The sequence below is a fragment of the Lampetra fluviatilis genome, chromosome 19 (assembly GCF_964198595.1).
Source record: "Lampetra fluviatilis chromosome 19, kcLamFluv1.1, whole genome shotgun sequence".
Classification (NCBI taxonomy): Eukaryota; Metazoa; Chordata; class Hyperoartia; order Petromyzontiformes; family Petromyzontidae; genus Lampetra; species Lampetra fluviatilis.
Window position 1 is genome coordinate 4,138,692 of NC_136293.1, and position 17,071 is coordinate 4,155,762.

At 45.3% G+C, this 17,071-nt stretch overlaps 1 protein-coding gene across 2 annotated transcripts in view; it reads left to right on the plus strand.

Annotated features, from left to right (window-relative positions):
• Positions 1–17,071, plus strand: part of LOC144937554 (neurobeachin-like) — a 525,952-nt gene that overhangs the window by 455,288 nt on the left and 53,593 nt on the right. Inside the window, exons 34-37 of one of the 2 annotated variants that reach the window (XM_078864832.1) lie at positions 1,967–2,028; positions 11,018–11,082; positions 12,288–12,396; positions 13,348–13,514. In XM_078864832.1, the coding sequence (XP_078720958.1) occupies positions 1,967–2,028; positions 11,018–11,082; positions 12,288–12,396; positions 13,348–13,514 (403 nt within the window). Of the gene's footprint in view, positions 1–1,966; positions 2,029–5,227; positions 5,232–11,014; positions 11,083–12,287; positions 12,397–13,347; positions 13,515–17,071 lie in introns of those variants that run through there. The other variant, XM_078864831.1, reaches the window with a different exon arrangement.

Consider the following 17,071-nt stretch of genomic DNA (forward strand, 5'->3'; position numbering starts at 1 on the left):
ATTTTACCAGGTAAGGCCCACTGAGCTATACAGCTCTTTTTCAGAAGTGAACCTGGCCACAAATGATAGCTCAACAAAGTGGCTTATCGCGTGCAAATGTTTCGCAGCCAAATACTCTAAACACATGTTTCTAAATGTGAAGGGGAAAACCAGAGGACGCGCAGAAAAATCCACACGACCACGGGGAAAACATACAATCTCCAATTTTCAGGCGTTATGGGGTGGGATGGATCCCACGACCTCCTGTAAACCAGGCAAGGTAGTTAACATCTGACCACCGCCACACAATGGCGAGATACTAACTATATTACCTTGACAGCAATGAATTGCATTGACGGCAAGGGGAACATGTAAATAAAAAAACACAAGCAAGTTAGAGTGGGCTTGGGCAGGACATGTCACTCGAAGGGTTGATAGCCAGTGTTCGAGACGAGCGACTGGAGTGCCAGGCAAAGAAGGAAACATCACGATCCAATCAGAGTTCAGAGTTCAAGTCCCAGTTGGGAGTCAACTCGGCCAACACCCTGCTGTGGTGAATACAATCAGGATGTCACGAGTGGCTATACGCTGCTTTGATAGACTAACCCTGCCATCAGAATGTGGAATATTCTCCACTGACTTCGGACCACCAATGAAATCGAGAGCCATCCTATTGCTTGTTTGAGCAAGGAGATCCTCGATTCTGTACGGGTCCAAGACTCAGCCGTTCATGCTGCTAGCAATCATTACATTAATAGGGGTGAAAAATGCACACCGGTTTATTTTATGCGGACGCATCAAGTTGCATACTTATATCAGCACAGTAAATGAAGCTAACACAACAGTCAACATTGTAGCGTATGCGTACGAGTCACTGTTACACCTCCTTTCAGTCCAGACATGTAATGTTTTATTCCATTATGTATCCAACTGTAAAGTTAAGCGAATTCTTTCGTGTATGAATACTCTTTAGCTGACGAGCCTTCAAATAAACAACTTGTCATTGGATATTTTTTTCCCCCGAAGCTGTTGAGATCAGCAGCAGTGTGCATTAATTGTTTAATGCAACGTGAACAGCACGATGTAAACCACACTGGAGTATGAGGACGATGATGATATCATTTAGTCGCAATGCAATACCTTGTGGACTCTCAACAGCTGCACAGGCTGTGCTTCTTTTCACATCAATAATGCAGCTTCTTTGCAAGAGAAAAAAAATCAATACGTGAGTGCTTCCTAATGGGACAGAATATTGGATTGTGGGTGCGCGTGTGGAAGCCGATAGCTGATACGGATGCTTTGAAAGGAGCCTGGCTCGCCCTGATGTCTGCCTCCTGCCTCCTGCAGCCTCTTGTCGCCAGTGGCCTTGTATAGACCACGGCTTCATGAGGGTTGGCTACTGTAGGTGATTTTGATGTCGAGAGAGAGTGCGTGCGTGTGTACGCTTTGTCAGTGGCACGTGTCCATTGGATAAACTGGTCCCTACCATTGGAATGGGGACTTTTCACCACTGACTCAAGGCCGCGATATGATCACAGCCCCAATGCCCCGATTGAGCTGGTAGATCTATGAGTTTTTACTTTCAAACATCGACTTCCTTGTTGTAACATTTGCTTTCGTATGCTTATGTTCTCATGATTTTCAATTTAATTTAACATGACTTATCTTTTTTATAGGCTTAACGCTACATTGGCGCGACTTGTTGTGTGTGCAATTTCAAACGTTTTGCTCTCTATTGTACACATCAAGAGCATACCAACATACATACCATGTTGGGGAAATCACTACTCGTAATCCTGACCCTGGCAGTGACTGACCCTTCCCTCTGTGCCACAGTACAGCATCACCAAGGCCCGTGTGGGGCCTGGCTCCATCTGACTTCGGCTAATAAAACAATGGTGTCAAATATGTGCAGTTGGTAGTTGGTATTGGTGTTTATGCTGCCCCCTGACACGTGTGTGTGTGTGTGTGTTTCGATTCGCTCCAGGTCTGGTGTGCATGAAGTCCAGCACGTCTGTGGTAGAGCTCGTGATGCTGCTTTGCTCCCAGGTATACACACACACACATGTGCACATACGCACACGTGCACATACGCACACACAAAGACAAAGATCCCCCGTATAGCCTTAGCAGACTGTTGGCGAGCACCTATGAAGGCCAGAATGGCACACGAGTGTTTGGGTGGCCAGCACCACGCCCGGCTGCCTTTGTCTCCCTAGTGGCAATGTTTTTACGCACCGCACCAGGTACTCATTTGAGGCTGAGTCGACCTACGGGAGGCCCAGGACCGGTTCAGATAATCGTCACTGGTGTTGGTGGCGGGCGGGAATCGAACTCGGGTCGCCAGGTTCATAGCACAGCGTGCTAACCGCTACACTCCCGCACACACGTGTACATATGCACATCATGACATCATAAACTCTCTGTGTTAAAGGGAAAAGTTTTATTTTTTTATTTTTTTATGACTTGCTTACCTTTCCTATGCTTTGCACTCCTATCGTTTTTTGTATTGTTTGCTGTTGTAATTTGCTGACCCACCCCTACTGAACATCGGTGAAGAAGAGCTTCATAACTCATCGGATTCCTCCAGCCTAAATGAAGATTCTGATTGTGAAGGTGCAGCCCTGTCGTAGTTGTGTGGTCACACCACTGATCACAGAAGGGCCTCCACTGGATGATTCAGAGAGCCCCTCTAGAAGGTATTTGGCCTACTTATCCATGCCGGCCAGATGTCTTGGAAGAGGTGGGAGAACCCACACGTTACTCCACTGCGCGCGACCAGCCAATTGAGCGACTGGTGAAACCCATTCATACTGCTGGGTTGGCAAAGGCAGGGGGATTTAAGAAACGTGACCCATTTTTTCAACTATCACACCAGGAGATTGAACCGGCGACCCCTGTATTACAAGTTCAGCGTGCTTACCCGTACGCCATGGCAGCATCCGTACAATATACGTGTGTGTTCGCACTGAGATACAATGATCCCTTATTTATCCGTACAGACCACAGAGGCAATTGCTATCGGTGAACCTGTTCAAGGCTTGTGGTGTAGCCAGCACCACCCAGCTGCCCTTGTCTCCCCAGTGCTGACGCTGACCAATCGGCATCAGGTGTTCGTTTAAGGCTAAGTTCACATTGAGGAGGTTAACGGCAGGGTTTATATGTCACTCTGCAGTGATGTACATCACCGGGGTTTGAACCCAGGTCCATGTGATGGTAGTAGCACAGTGCAGTGACCTCTAGCCAGGGCTTAATTTCAGCCGGGTTCGCCTGGGTTGGCAAATGGGAAAATATTTCCGCGTCCGGCACAAAACATCCACTTTCATCATGATCATCACCACAGCCATGATCACCCCACTGCTGGATGAAGGCCTATCCTGCAGTGTAGTAATCTGCCTCGTGGTAACTGTTGCTAGAGCTGTGGCTACCGGTCAGTTGTCTGCTCCAGCCTACCGGGAGCCTGGACAATATTCAGTGAGAAATTGAGCCCTCAACCTGCCACACGACTCCCTTTTCTTCCTTTTTTTCCCAGTGCAAAGACAAAGACAAATATTTCCATATAGCCTCAACAGACTCTTGGAGCAAGTGCTGTTAGCAAGCACCGATGAAGGCCCCAACAGTCTGTTAAAGGCTATACGGAGGATTTTTATATTGTCTTCCCAGTGCACACACACGCTGACAAATATTTGCCATGTTTTCCTTTACGGACCGACCACACAGATACCCGCCTAAACTGGACATTTGTGAAAAAGAGCTTCATAACTCATCGAATTTCTCCCGGATAAATAAAGATTCTGACTCTGACAACACAGTTTCACAGAACTTCCATCTGCGTAGTTATCTCCCACATCATTCACATCTCTGCAATAGGCAGATGTGAGCAATGGAGGACACAAGCGTTTGGGAGGTCTCAGTCGCCAATCTCTTTATGGCGCAGTTATCAATAACATCCCGATAGCTCCTCCTTGAGCGAACTACCCAAGGTAAGTTAATTGTATGTTTAAGCTCTCTTTAGCTGCTATCCTTTATTTTACATTACAAACCAGGGTAGTCCCCAATTGGATAAGTGTTGTGCAATTACACCATCCCAAAGTCTAGGGAAATGCTTCGAAAACCGTTTTATATTTCTTGAGGTGCGGCTGTTTCTTCAATCAATTGACTTCAATTGACTTCCACCTGCATCAAAATAAAAGGACTATACCTGATTGACAATTGATTGAGTTTTGGTGCAGGGATGGAAGCTCCGCACCCCCGATTGGCACGGGTTGGATATGTAACGGTGCAAAAGAAGTTGCATCCTGTATGGTAATAATCTCGAGGTCATATACAGCACACACATTGATTCACATCATCGCCTTTGGACGACTCCAGCCACGATGATTTGATTGAGAGCTGCGCGAGGATTAACGCACCTGGGCAATTGACCTGTGGACATCACTCGCCCCATAACTGGGAGGATTATCGCGGCACGAGGTCCCTCATCTCGGTTCTGCCTGGCGCCAGTTTCGAGAGGAAGGCATTTCCTCCTCCGCGCGGAGTCCCCGGGTAGCCCGTTGCTGATGGATGCCGAAGGTCGTGACTTTAGAGAGTGTGCATCAACGGCGGTCTGCGATTCGGTTACGGGTGTAACTGCGGAGCAGCGCCTCCCTCCCAGATCCCGTTACGCTGAGCCCTGATCAAAGCCACAGTGAGCGGCAGGAAAGAGGCCTCTAATCGGAGCCAGACTGCAACTTTGACGCCCTCCTACCATCCCGCCAGCCCTCGCACGTGTGCCATGAGCGGCGGTCGCGAGCTGGCCAAGCTGACTCCAACAGAAGCAATTTCAGCAACTGAATGATGCACGTTTTAGTCATAAATGTAAGACATATTTAAGGCATGTATAGCATGTTTAAAAAATAATCATTTCTTTCGTTTTTGGTAACAGGTGACTGCGTTTTCTTTGCACTTTTCATTGAACACGGCTCCATGTGCGTTTTTCCACGAGCTAAATTCGAGCGCCGTGAGCAAAGCCATGCACAATAGTTTATAAGAGCCCACGTTGTTGGGTTGAGGCGGAGCGGTGGCGCCGCGGTTTGCGCACTGCGGTATGTGAACCCTTGCGACGCGAGTTCGATTCCCGGCCACCGCTCACGTCGCTCGTATCTGAATCGACCCCTGCCCCCCCCCCCACCCCGCCCAGCCCACACGACCAGCATGGTGAAGTATGGCCAACCAAAATCCATGACTCGCACGTTGTGGGGAGGCTTTGCTCCAGCGGTGAATGGACATATGTGTGCACTAGTTTTATTTATTAAGCTACAAACTTACGTGTCGTGTTGAATCATGAACGTTTCATGACGGTGATCATAGTTGTTGTTGGGTTTTGTTGAGTGGTCGGTTTACGCCCAAATTCTCGTCATTGACACTTCACCAACTGACAAGATTGTTACGTTCACAGAGATGTTCTTTATGCGAGGCCAAATGTATTGGACAAGACTTGTGGCACAAACCTACTGCGTGGCCTAACCCAAAATGAACATGTATTGTATTGGCTAAAAAATAAATACTCGTGTTAAATTATGCGCTCAAACATGACTAAACACTCATTCCACAATTATATATTGTTTCATCACGACTGTTTATTTGTACTCAAATGAACGATTATACGTAACTAAGTTAAACTTTACCAATCACATTCTTCGGTGCCGTGCGTTATCATAGAATTTGCTCGAAGCAAATAGCATGCTCGAATTGGCACCGTCTCTGGCCAGTGGTTGCTGCGATTAGAGCGCTTGACTCACAAGTTCATATCCTGGCCAGAGGTCAGTACAGCTAATTGTTCATTCAGGGGTTTTTTTTTATAATCAGCACCACTTTGTGTAAGGGCAACATTGATTGCATTGTGAAGACGCTGGCTCTGCCATTTGAATATGGAATGTGCTGCCAGTGAAGATTAGCACTGCCCTGTTCGCTCATTTGAACTGGGAGATGCACGAGCCGACATGTTTTACTTCCTCTGAGGCATTGATATCTTTGTCTGCTGTAAAGTGGTCATTAATGGCTGTGACAATCGTCTACATAAGCTCTTGCGTCCTGATAGATTGGTCCTTATTTTCGATTTTAATGTTAACGCACATTTTTTTTTGCTGGGGCAGGAAGGTCTTATGATAAATAATTAGGTTCCTCTAATGGCCAGACTGCTCAAAATCAGCAATGGGTGTACAGATTGAGACATTAATATCAATTATTTTACAGTCATATTACAGAATATCATTGCGAGGTTGATGAATTAATGTATTTAATTCGGATAAAACAATCAAGTTGGCTAGGTCTGCTGATCAGAGAAACATTTGTCAACTTAATAAAACTATGCAGAGCTCGTTGTAAAATATGGTTTTAAGCAACCACAAAACAACTTATTCATACTTGTTTGAGAGAGAAATATTCATATGAAGTTGATTCCTGATAACAATTATAATATTCTATTTGAATTATATTTGGGAAACTGAAAATATAAAAAAAAAAATAGACCTCAATATGAAATATTGCTAGTTATTAGACCGGAAAAGATACAACATTTAAGACGCATTGCTTTGTTGATGCAAATTCACGATGCAGAATGACAAAAATAAAATATTCAGCCGGGGCCTTAAACAACAAAATGAGAAGTCAGAGGGAAAAAAAAAAGTTAAAAGAGTTGACCACCATCGTTATTAATTCCACTCACGTTAATACAATTAACCCATACTCTACCCAATATAAAACAAATATCAGGTCAAGTTTGAGTTGCTGACAAGGATGGCCCTATCTTTCAGCTGAGCAGCTGTCTCCAGCATGGGAGACATGATGCCCCCACAAAGGCCCATCAGGCTGCCACACCCAGTTTTGAATCTCTCTGCATCAGCTTTAATAGAATCATGCTCTCTCCACGACCATCATTTGGATTGCGCTCATCCATTACAGCTCTAGAAACAGCATCTTTTATAACCATGATGCTATCACGATATCTCAAGCATTAATATACAAGTCAACGTTTCTCCGTATTTAAACTAAGATTCTCAGTGGTGAAAATTCCACATTCCTATGGCAGAGGCCAGTACATTCACAGAATGACTGCTGCTGACTTCTCACAACGTGCTTATTTTATGAGACCCTCGCGGGGAGCGGTGGGTTGAGTTAACGCCCGACCGGGTTTCAAGCTTGCAACCTCCAAAATACGTTACAACCACACGCATACTCTTTGGTTATTTTGGTAAAGTCACGTAGGTATAAAATAAAATACATTAAATCACGACGTTTCGGGCGCAACACAAGCGTCCGTCATCAGGTGGAACAACCACAGCTAGAAACAAATGCTGTTTCTGGCTGTGGTTGTTCCACCTGATGACGTACACGTCGTGATTTAATTTATTTTATTTTCTACCTACGCGACTTTACCGAAAGAACCAAAGAGTATGGATCCCTGCAGTCACGAGGCCTTCAAATCTAGATTGAACCACAACACAACTTGGCCAGATCTGTGCATCACATATGAACCTAATTTGGTGTTTCAAGACTGGTAAAGCCAAGCCAAACATCTTTTCAAAATTAGAGTATAAAGAGAGCCCTTTTAGGAATGTTTTTCCTCTCAAATAAAATTGCATAGACTGTATTTTTTTTCTAAGCTGTTATGTTTCCTGCAATTTTTGAGGAATTGTGTTAGGGTGTGTGATGGAAAACACCATACATTCCCTCATTCTCAAGCAGGGCATGGCAAATCAGATATTAACTCGTGGTGCCTTCTACCAAAATAAATATCACTTGTGCCTTTGACTTTAAGGCATCTCTCGAATACATGACGTGCAAGAATTCAGGCCCACCAGTGGCGAAGCAGTCAATCACAGTCGCGGTTATTTTCACGGTGAATTGAATAAACCAGCAGAACACTGGTTCATGTAATTTCACGGGGACTGGCTTTAATGTTTGTGAAAAAGAATCGCGGTCTACTCTTGCAATGCAATTACACTTAGCTTGTTTATGGTAATGAAACAACGTGCGTGCACTTGGGCTCTGTAATGCAAAAGATGTTGCACTCACAGTTCTCACGTGGAGCCATCCATCCCTCGCCACTTGGCCCCCCCTTCTTGAGAAACGTCCCAACTCTTGTCCGGGTTGTCCTCTCACGAAAAGCTGATCCCGTCTCGTCACAGCAAGTAGGGTCCGCCGCGCCCCCGATTTTAAATGTGCGCAATCATGCGTCTCGTTTTCATTAAATAACGCACATCCCCCAAAACCCGCACAACGAAAGTGGAAAATCTCATTGTGGGCTTGGACTTTGCCGATTGATAAATGGACTGATGAGCTGAAGGGCAAGTGGGTGATGGAAGTTAGCAGCGGGTACTTGTGCGGGCTACTGCAAGTCACCGGCAGGACGAGCGTGCACGAGCGTGCGTATGAGCGTGGCCTCTGCCACTCGGGGCTGTGGAGGGGTAATGATACCATCTGAGCCGGGGCTGTCTGTGGGCGAGAGGCTGCACTCTGCTCCCTCCTGAGGGCTCTTATCTGCGCGAGAACATCCCGTATCGATCATTGGAGGGGAAATGGAACGGGCTCGCTTCTCCCGCTCACATTTCAGCAAAGGGGAGGAATGGGGGGGGTAATCTAAAAAAGCACAGAGACGAAAAATAAAGTAATGTGTAGCGAGGATTATTAAATTATCCAAAGTGCCGCCATACGTTTGTGTGCGCTATTATTTGATTGTTAATTTGGTTCAGTTTATTTCCACACTTTAGCTCCGCAGTCTGTGATGCCAGTGATGGTGTATCAGTCATGTTTAATGGTATTTTATTTATTTTTTCATAGGATGCTATTTGTATTTTATATTCTGAATTTTTTCAAGTACATTTAATCTGTCAGGTCAAGGTACTTTTAGATAAAGAATTCAGGGAATTATTCTTCTACAAGCATTGACATTGCCATGTCATCTACATAACAATGGCAAAATACAAGTAATGTTTTGAATGAGAGGTGTTCACATGTAACCCTTCATTGATCAAATAATTATTTCCTTAGGGCGTCACTGAGAAACAATAAAAGGAGCATTAACTCTTCGTAAACAGATTGTTTTGAAGAAAACTGTATTAATTATATGTTGTTCAATCACACCCTTAAGCATAGTTCATGGTTACTCTTTGGGTCTTTCGGTGAAGTCACGTTGATAGAAAAATAATTAATGAAGTAGATAGAAAAATTATAATTATAGTTAATGGTTGTTTGTATTTTGTCGTAATAATAATGCAGTGCCTTGAAAAGGGTTTCTATTTGGTGTTTGAACATCTTAACACTCGTTTTATTGCCAGAAAGGGTAAAACCTATTATTTCCTTTTATCATTGTCCCAACTTGTTTATATGTTGCTTGCAAGCACTCCAAGTATAATGCTTTCCTCACGCACCGGCTGTTGTATAAGGGCCCGTGCAGGATAGATGGCCAGAGAGAGAGAGAGATGGGAGGTTTTTTTTGGTTTGATCAACAAGGGAAGTGGCAAGATATTTAGGCCGTTAATTCTAGATTTGAAGCTTTCGTGACTGCAAGGATTCATACTCTTTGGTATTTTCGGTAAAGTCACGTAGGTTAAAAAAATCTAATAAGACACACTTAAGCGGTTGTGCTTTCGCTACGTTGTCCCCACCTGAAGTAGGACGCTTGTGTTGCGCCCAAAACGTCGTGATTTAATTTAGTTGTTTTCATTTTTATTTTTTTATTTTTTTTACCTACGTGACTTGACGAAAAAAACAAGCAGTATTTAGGCCGTTGTCTACTTCGCAGGGAGACGTGAGCGTAGCGTTGCGCTGGCTGCCGTGTGGGCAGTGACCGCCGCCAGCCTCAGGCCTTGTTGATGCAGGGTCCCTCGGGGGAGCCCCTTGTAATTGTGCGCTGCTCGTCCTCACCACATTTGGCCACTCCACAAAACTAGCAGCTGCCCAAGAAAAGGCATTTTTAAATCCTCTATATTAAGTTCACTTGCTTGCTTGCTTGCGCGCTTACGACCGTGCAAATCTTTCGGTCGTTTTTTAACCCACTTCCCGTGATCCAATCGAGCTGACATTTTGCACACAAAATTTTACACTTTTTAGGAAAAAATAAATTATATTTAATTACCAATTGCTTAATGGTGGCAGGCAATCATCTGACCCATAGGTGGCAGCCATCTCAAGCCAGAGGACGAGAGGACTCTAGCCGCCACGCATATAAAGGATTTATAGTGAAAAACTTTGTTTTTACGGGTTAATTTTTTCTATTTTTTTACCACAGGGCATATGGCAACTTCCATTTACTCAATCTCAGATAAATTAGATCAACTACATTTTATTGTCCAGCAAACAAGGTCCGAGTTCATTGTCAGTCTTCAAGATGTTTACGATTGGATTTATCTTCGTTTGATAAATTGTACGGTCCCACAGAAAGAAAAAATACTCAGTGAGGGTCTGCTGGAGGAATGCACAAAATGACTTTTGCACGTCAAATAGACATTCGGTGACTGTAATTGTTCATTGGTTAGATATATCCCAGTTGAAATTTCAAAGTGATTTGGGCCAAGCATGCTAGGAATCATATTGACATACAGAAAGAGGAATACGCCGATTAGATACATGCAAGTGATTATCTTCAGTTTAACACGTAGGCTTTCACGACCAATATTATCCATAATAGAGTTTTTTTCGGGCTAGATCGCGTAAATATAACTGTGTCGTTGAACCCGCCGTCACCTGACACAGCCAATTGGTAAGGTTTGTCATGTAAACAAAACGTGGCAATTCGTTACTAGCACAGCACCACCAGTGTGCCGAAGAGTAAACCCACAACATTTACAATTCGACGTTTCAAACTGGTTCTCAATAATGCACAGTGCGCTAACCGGCGTGCTGCCGTTCCTCGCTGAGTAATAATAATTACGTGCCATGGCCAAGTTGAATTTACACTAAAACTGGAGACAATGTTTAATTCACAAAATGTCAGCGTCAGTCGTTAACGTCTGTCTATGGTTGTCATCAAGTCTCGACTTTTCCATTGCCTGTGCAGGAATGGCAGAACTCCATCCAGAAAAATGCCGGCCTGGCGTTCATCGAGCTCATCAACGAGGGACGGTGAGTGCAGCTTTTTGCCATCGTGCGCTCGTACATGCCGCATGCTTTCATAACAATTTACAATGCACATTAAATCCACATTTTTCTTGCTGAAGCTAGCAGCGATATATCCTTGACGTAAACTCATATTTTTGATAGCTCTCATTCTATTTCAGTCAAGCTTAATTGTTGGTTACCTCTTCTTGTGTTTTAGACATTGAATTAGAAGATAAAGTAACGTTATATACTTTCCATTTTAGTTTATTGATAACATACCTCTGAATAAGAAATTTTAATGAAAATATATTATAATATTCTTATTATATTCGCTCCGACCCTCCACAATATTATTACGCTGACATTTTCTGAGGTTGTTTCCGTGAAGTCAAATCTTACACTTCGTCACATGCACGTGTGTCGCACGTGCTGAAGCCAGAGTACATTCTGACATACACCACTTGTGTGCTGTGCAGAGTGTCGCTTTGTGCGATACCTCGTTCTCAGTGCCACGGGTGCTGCGTCCACTATGCTGCTGCAGATTGCCGAGTGAGCTGCCCGCGGTGTGCTTCTTGCACCGCGTGCCGTTGTGTGCACAGCGTTATTGTCTTGCCGAACACAATGTGCTGCGATCCAAGTGACGGCGCATTTCAAATGCCCGTCGTGCACGCAACTGGCAAATTGCGTGTGAACCCCCCCCCCCCCCCCCCGGTCCTCCAAGGTGACGCAGCCTTAACTGCCGTCATTGCTGTCACCACGTAAATATCGGCACTGGAAAGACAAACGCTCACTGGGCATGATGCTGAGCAAGCCGTCCCCTTGGTATGGCACATGGCCGAGCGGTCGCGTGCTCTCCTCGCCGCTTCTTGTTGTTGTTGCAGGTCTTCGCGGTTCGTTCCCAGCGGCGGCCGCCCTGATTAATACCGCGAGTGTAATGACCATAAAATGACCGTCGCATATATCCTCGGCACGGTCCAAATTAGTTACATTTGAATTAAATGCTAACAAGTTACTTAATGGGGTAACACCACACAAGAACGACACCCTCTACCTGCCAATCATTCCCGTCTGAAACACAGCGCAATCGCGCTCGATAGCCTCACGCCATGGGAATGGCACCAATACCGATCGTAGGAGCCTTTGCGTTGCGAGCGAGGCTAAAAGGAGCATCTGCGCGCCTCTGCGGTACGCCGTGTGCCCGTGTGTGTCTCCCGCACGCCCGGCGCCAGGCTGCTGTGCCACGCGATGAAGGACCACATCGTGCGCGTGGCCAACGAGGCCGAGTTCATCCTCAACAGACAGCGCGCCGAGGACGTGCACAAGCACGCGGAGTTTGAGGTGCGTCCCTCCCGTGACCTCCCTCTGTGAATGAGTCACTGTGTATGGCGGTGTTCTTCATTGCAAGGCCCGTTGGCCACTGGCGGCCCCTCGTGGCCTTTAGTGCGTCCCCTGACGTGCGATCCCCAACAATAACCAACAACACGTGAAGGCACCCCTTGCAGGTGGTGTGGCGGCCCTCACGCTGATGATGTATTACCGGCGAAAGCGGCCTCCCTCTGAAAATTAATGACGAAAACCGGTAAATGGCATTGCTTTGGGTGAATGACAAAATAAGCACTCGATTTTAAATTCCCAACAGCAGTGGGGTACCCGCTCCACTGGACTGACACATGCTAGATATTTAAACCTTGTGAGGCTTATTTAATCAATTGCGTTGCGACAAAATTGTCATTTCCGTGAATGCGCCCAGAGGTACTAATAACCTCATGGAGCACAGCTCCACAAGTTTGATTTAGCTACGAATCTCATATTCGCTGGAAACATCCAACAAATCTTACTGAAATGTCAAGCGACTTGTCTAACTTTCCTTTAGTCCCATTATTAACAAAAAATATACTTAAAACGCGATGCTATTTGGAAAAGTTTAAGTCAATTTCCACAACACGGTCCCGATCTATGGGCTCTCAGATTGAAGGTTTAACTTGCACATCAAACCACACTCAATTGCACCCTGTATGCACATTTCAAAGTTTATTTTGCAGCATTAAACTTAAGTTGTGTAGCTTTCAGTTGTGATCTGGAAGTTGTTTTTTTTCTCGCTGTGAATTCCTGTAAACTTCGTGTACATAGGAAGTGCATGCACTTACGGCGTGCAAAGGGAATATATCTATGGAGAGTATGTACATGGGGAATATATGGAAGTGAATGGGTACAAGGGCTTAATGTTTTCATTCCCATCTCTACCTCTGTTCACGACCTTCCACCTCCATCCCACCGCCTCCCCCCCAGTCACTATGTGCCCAGTACGCAGCGGAGCGGCGGGACGAGGAGAAGATGTGCGACCACCTCATCGGTGCTGCCAAGCACCGCGACCACGTCACGGCGAACCAGCTCAAGCAGAAGATCGTCAACATCCTGACCAACAAGCACGGCGCGTGGGGCAACGCCACGGCCAGGTAGAGCTCGGCAGCAACCACCACGGACGCGCGTGTCACTGTCCTGCCTTGCCGAGCAATCATCCTCTCTTTGAGGTCGCTGCCCTTGGAAATGTGTGTGCGTGTTTCCCAGTACATTACAAGGTTTTTGTCAGTTCTGTAATTATGCATCGCTCAGGACATGGAATTTTCGTGTTGTTGTCCCATCCTCTGGTGTTGTGCGATATTTATGCCATCTATGATATGTCCTGGTTTTTTGTACATCAGTGGTGGCACTCCTAATACCATGGGCATGTTGGGCATGGAAATATAATGGAGATGGATTGGCAGAGAGCTGCCATCCTAACTTTTGGTTGGTGGGGCCAAGCCTTTTGCTGTGTCACCTAAATTATTGTTTCACAGCCTTCAGGGGCCACCTTGGCTACTCATCCTTTGATCCCCTTCTAACTTAAACATTGTTCCGTGCCACTGCCCCTGCACAGCACACTATTAATTTACTGGTGTTGACCCTCAAGTTTAATGTTTTGTATATTCATGTTATGTAAGGGAGGGACTATGTGCCCTACTTGCACCTGATTCACTTGGGATTTTATGCTATTATGCCTCTTTGTGCTCCTCTGGAGTGATTGGAGTGCAGCAGAAACCCATGCCGCTTGAATTATCTTGAGAAGCTGCTGCATGTGAACATTACGTAAATCCCAATTGCAAGTGTCATTCTGTGTGGTTTTTTTCCATAAAGTTTCCTGAATGTGAGATGCATTTCGATATACAATTCTGACCCTTCAACTCAAATTACATCAGCAAATTCATATTCACCTTCATTTGTCCGAAGCAACTTTATTTGTCTTTCATCCTGGCCATCTATCTGTCAAGTTTTTCTGGATTGAAAACTAATTTCTTTAAAGCTGCTTTTTGTGCTTAGTTTGTTGTCCTTCCCCCCGTGCCTCCGATTATCACGGTTGCCTATATAGGTGCAACAGTAGTTGAACACACAAGCCAGACCATTTACTCCGCTAATTTTTTTCATACAGTTTTCAGTTTGACGTTAGTCTGGCCAGGAGAATCCAAGGACCTACGTGATGGAATTGTAGCCGCGTGCGACATATTACTGATCGATAACAATACTGTCCGCTATTTGCAATGAGTGGTGCCTGCATTCTGCACATGCCTGGGTAAACAAGCGTGATAAAAAAATATATATATAATGCTAGCTCGGATTTGTGGCTCCACATGTTGGTGCCTGGGGCAAGGTGCCACCCCCGAGTGCTGGACTGCTGGGACTTCCCAACCCGAAAGAGAATCGAACCACCAGCTGTCGTAGCTTGCTTTGTTTCCAACAAATTGGCTCCCCATTCAAGTGGCGTCCTCCTTGCTTGTGCCACCTATATACAGTACTGCAGGGTAGCCTATGCTACACAGCCTAATAGTTGACTGGTGAGTGTCGGGTGAGTGTAAAGTGAGTGTGAGCATATGGTGCGTGGTGTCTGTTGAGTGTGATTGTCCAGTGAGTGTTAATCTTGCTGATGAGAGTCTTGTGAGTGGTGCACGTCTGGTAAAGGTTACATCATCCTGTCCTTTGGACAGGCTGCCCTCTGTTGTGATATATTTTAAAAGCATTGTTGGGTTATATTACCCACATTCTGCTGTCTAGGTGGGATTGTGGCTGATCACTTGACTAACATTCTGAAGGTTATTGTTAAAATGATCGAAGGTCAACTCAGCAACCATTCTGCATAATAAAATGAGTACCACTTTGCTTGATGTAATCAGTCATTGCCCACTGGATAGACTAATCCTGATCACACACTTTTGGAATATTCACCATTGATTCAAGGTCATCAGTGAAGATAAGTATCATCCATAATTCGTTTGAACATGGAAATACTTTGGCTGTGCTAAAACAGGATTGAAAATAAGTTGTGCATTCCTAACACGCTTCTGGAGGAAAAGCACCTCCTTGAACTATTAGTCAGGACATTCATCCAAGGCATGTTCCAGTGCTCCGACATCGAGGCTTACAATACATGTACTGTACTCCACACAGCAGCGGCAGTTGTGGTGGAAAAAAAATCCCCAATGCACGAACAGTCCTCTGATCTTGTAGACAACGAGCCCGGAGGGACGCGTGGAACGCAGACGATTGTTCTCACCGTCGTGCCCGACGCTGGGTTCTCGCTCACCCTGTTCACGTCTGCCCTAATGACTGTGACCCTCGACTTAAAAGTGAATGTCTGGTTCGTTGTTTGGCACCGAGCGTTCTGAAGCAACATGTGATGAATGTGTCCATTCAGTACAATTAGGAGTACTGTGGGAAGCATCGTCCTTGCCTTTGAGTAACAGCTGACCAGAGCCCGTTTCTCAAGCCATGTCATGATCTTTGACTCCACTTACAATTACTTGTTGTGTCTTTGGACATTCGATGGATTGGTGGTTTTGGTAAAATCCCCAATGTTGACATGTTTGAGAGTATAAAGCATCCTCCACATACACCTGTACAAAATAGTAACAACAATAAAAACTCCTTTGATAATCCACTGCTGGTTGAGAGCCTTCACATGCCATGTTAGTCATGGGAATTTTATGACCATATTTCACTATGCTGGTCAGTGCGGGTTGATAAAGGTGGGAGGGCTCAGGACAAGTTCTGAGATCACTCACCACTGATTTTGTCCATGGCTGGGAATGGAACTCGGGGTCCAGCTCCACCCATACCAGATATCGCAATGAGAAATATATCACCATGACTAGTTAAAGTCCGAATGCCCTCACTTCGCAACGCCTTATTGGTGGCCTGATACCATGGAAACCATGGGGTAAGTCATGCACAGCCGGTGGTGTTCCCGATCAATGTGTGTTCCTGAGCTTACCAGGCGAGATAGGAATGTGGTTGCTGTTGCTGTCATCTGTGGTGTGGTGCTTTAACTTACACGTTGCCCTGACGACCAATGTGTATCTGTGTGACCACACTCATGTAACAGCGTATCTGTGTGACCAACTCATGTACGATTAAATAACCCTGATTGTTAAACCATTTATCCTCTCTGTGCCACGCCAACATTGCTCTTGATAGGCTTGCGATTGGTGATTTGAAAAAAAATTAACGTTATTTATTCACGCGAATTGCATTTGTAGCAATCGGGTTGGCCTAGTGCTCTCTGATGGCCGGATTCGATGTCTCCAATGCGGGGAAATTAGCAGGCGGGGGAATGTTAATAAATAAATAAATGCATGATGGTTGTGCTAACACTGCTTTAATGTGTGCAGTCGGCAGTTTATATACAGCATGGCAGTGCGTGTCAGCAGTGCTGTTTTTTTGCTAGCTGCTTTTTGGTTTTGGGCTTTTTTGCCTGTCCTCAGCAACCATGATTTTTTTTAAACCCATAAAAAACATAATCCTTCTGGGTTGGATACAATTTTTACTACTATTTTGGAAGTCAGCGGTAATTTTTACCCCCATCAAGAGAGTCTGACCCATGCTATAGAAATCTCCTATTTCCACCCCAGGATTGGGTGGGTGGGGCCAACGGCGGGGATTATTGCCGCAATAAAATTCGTTTCAGCAGGGTGGGGGGGGGGCG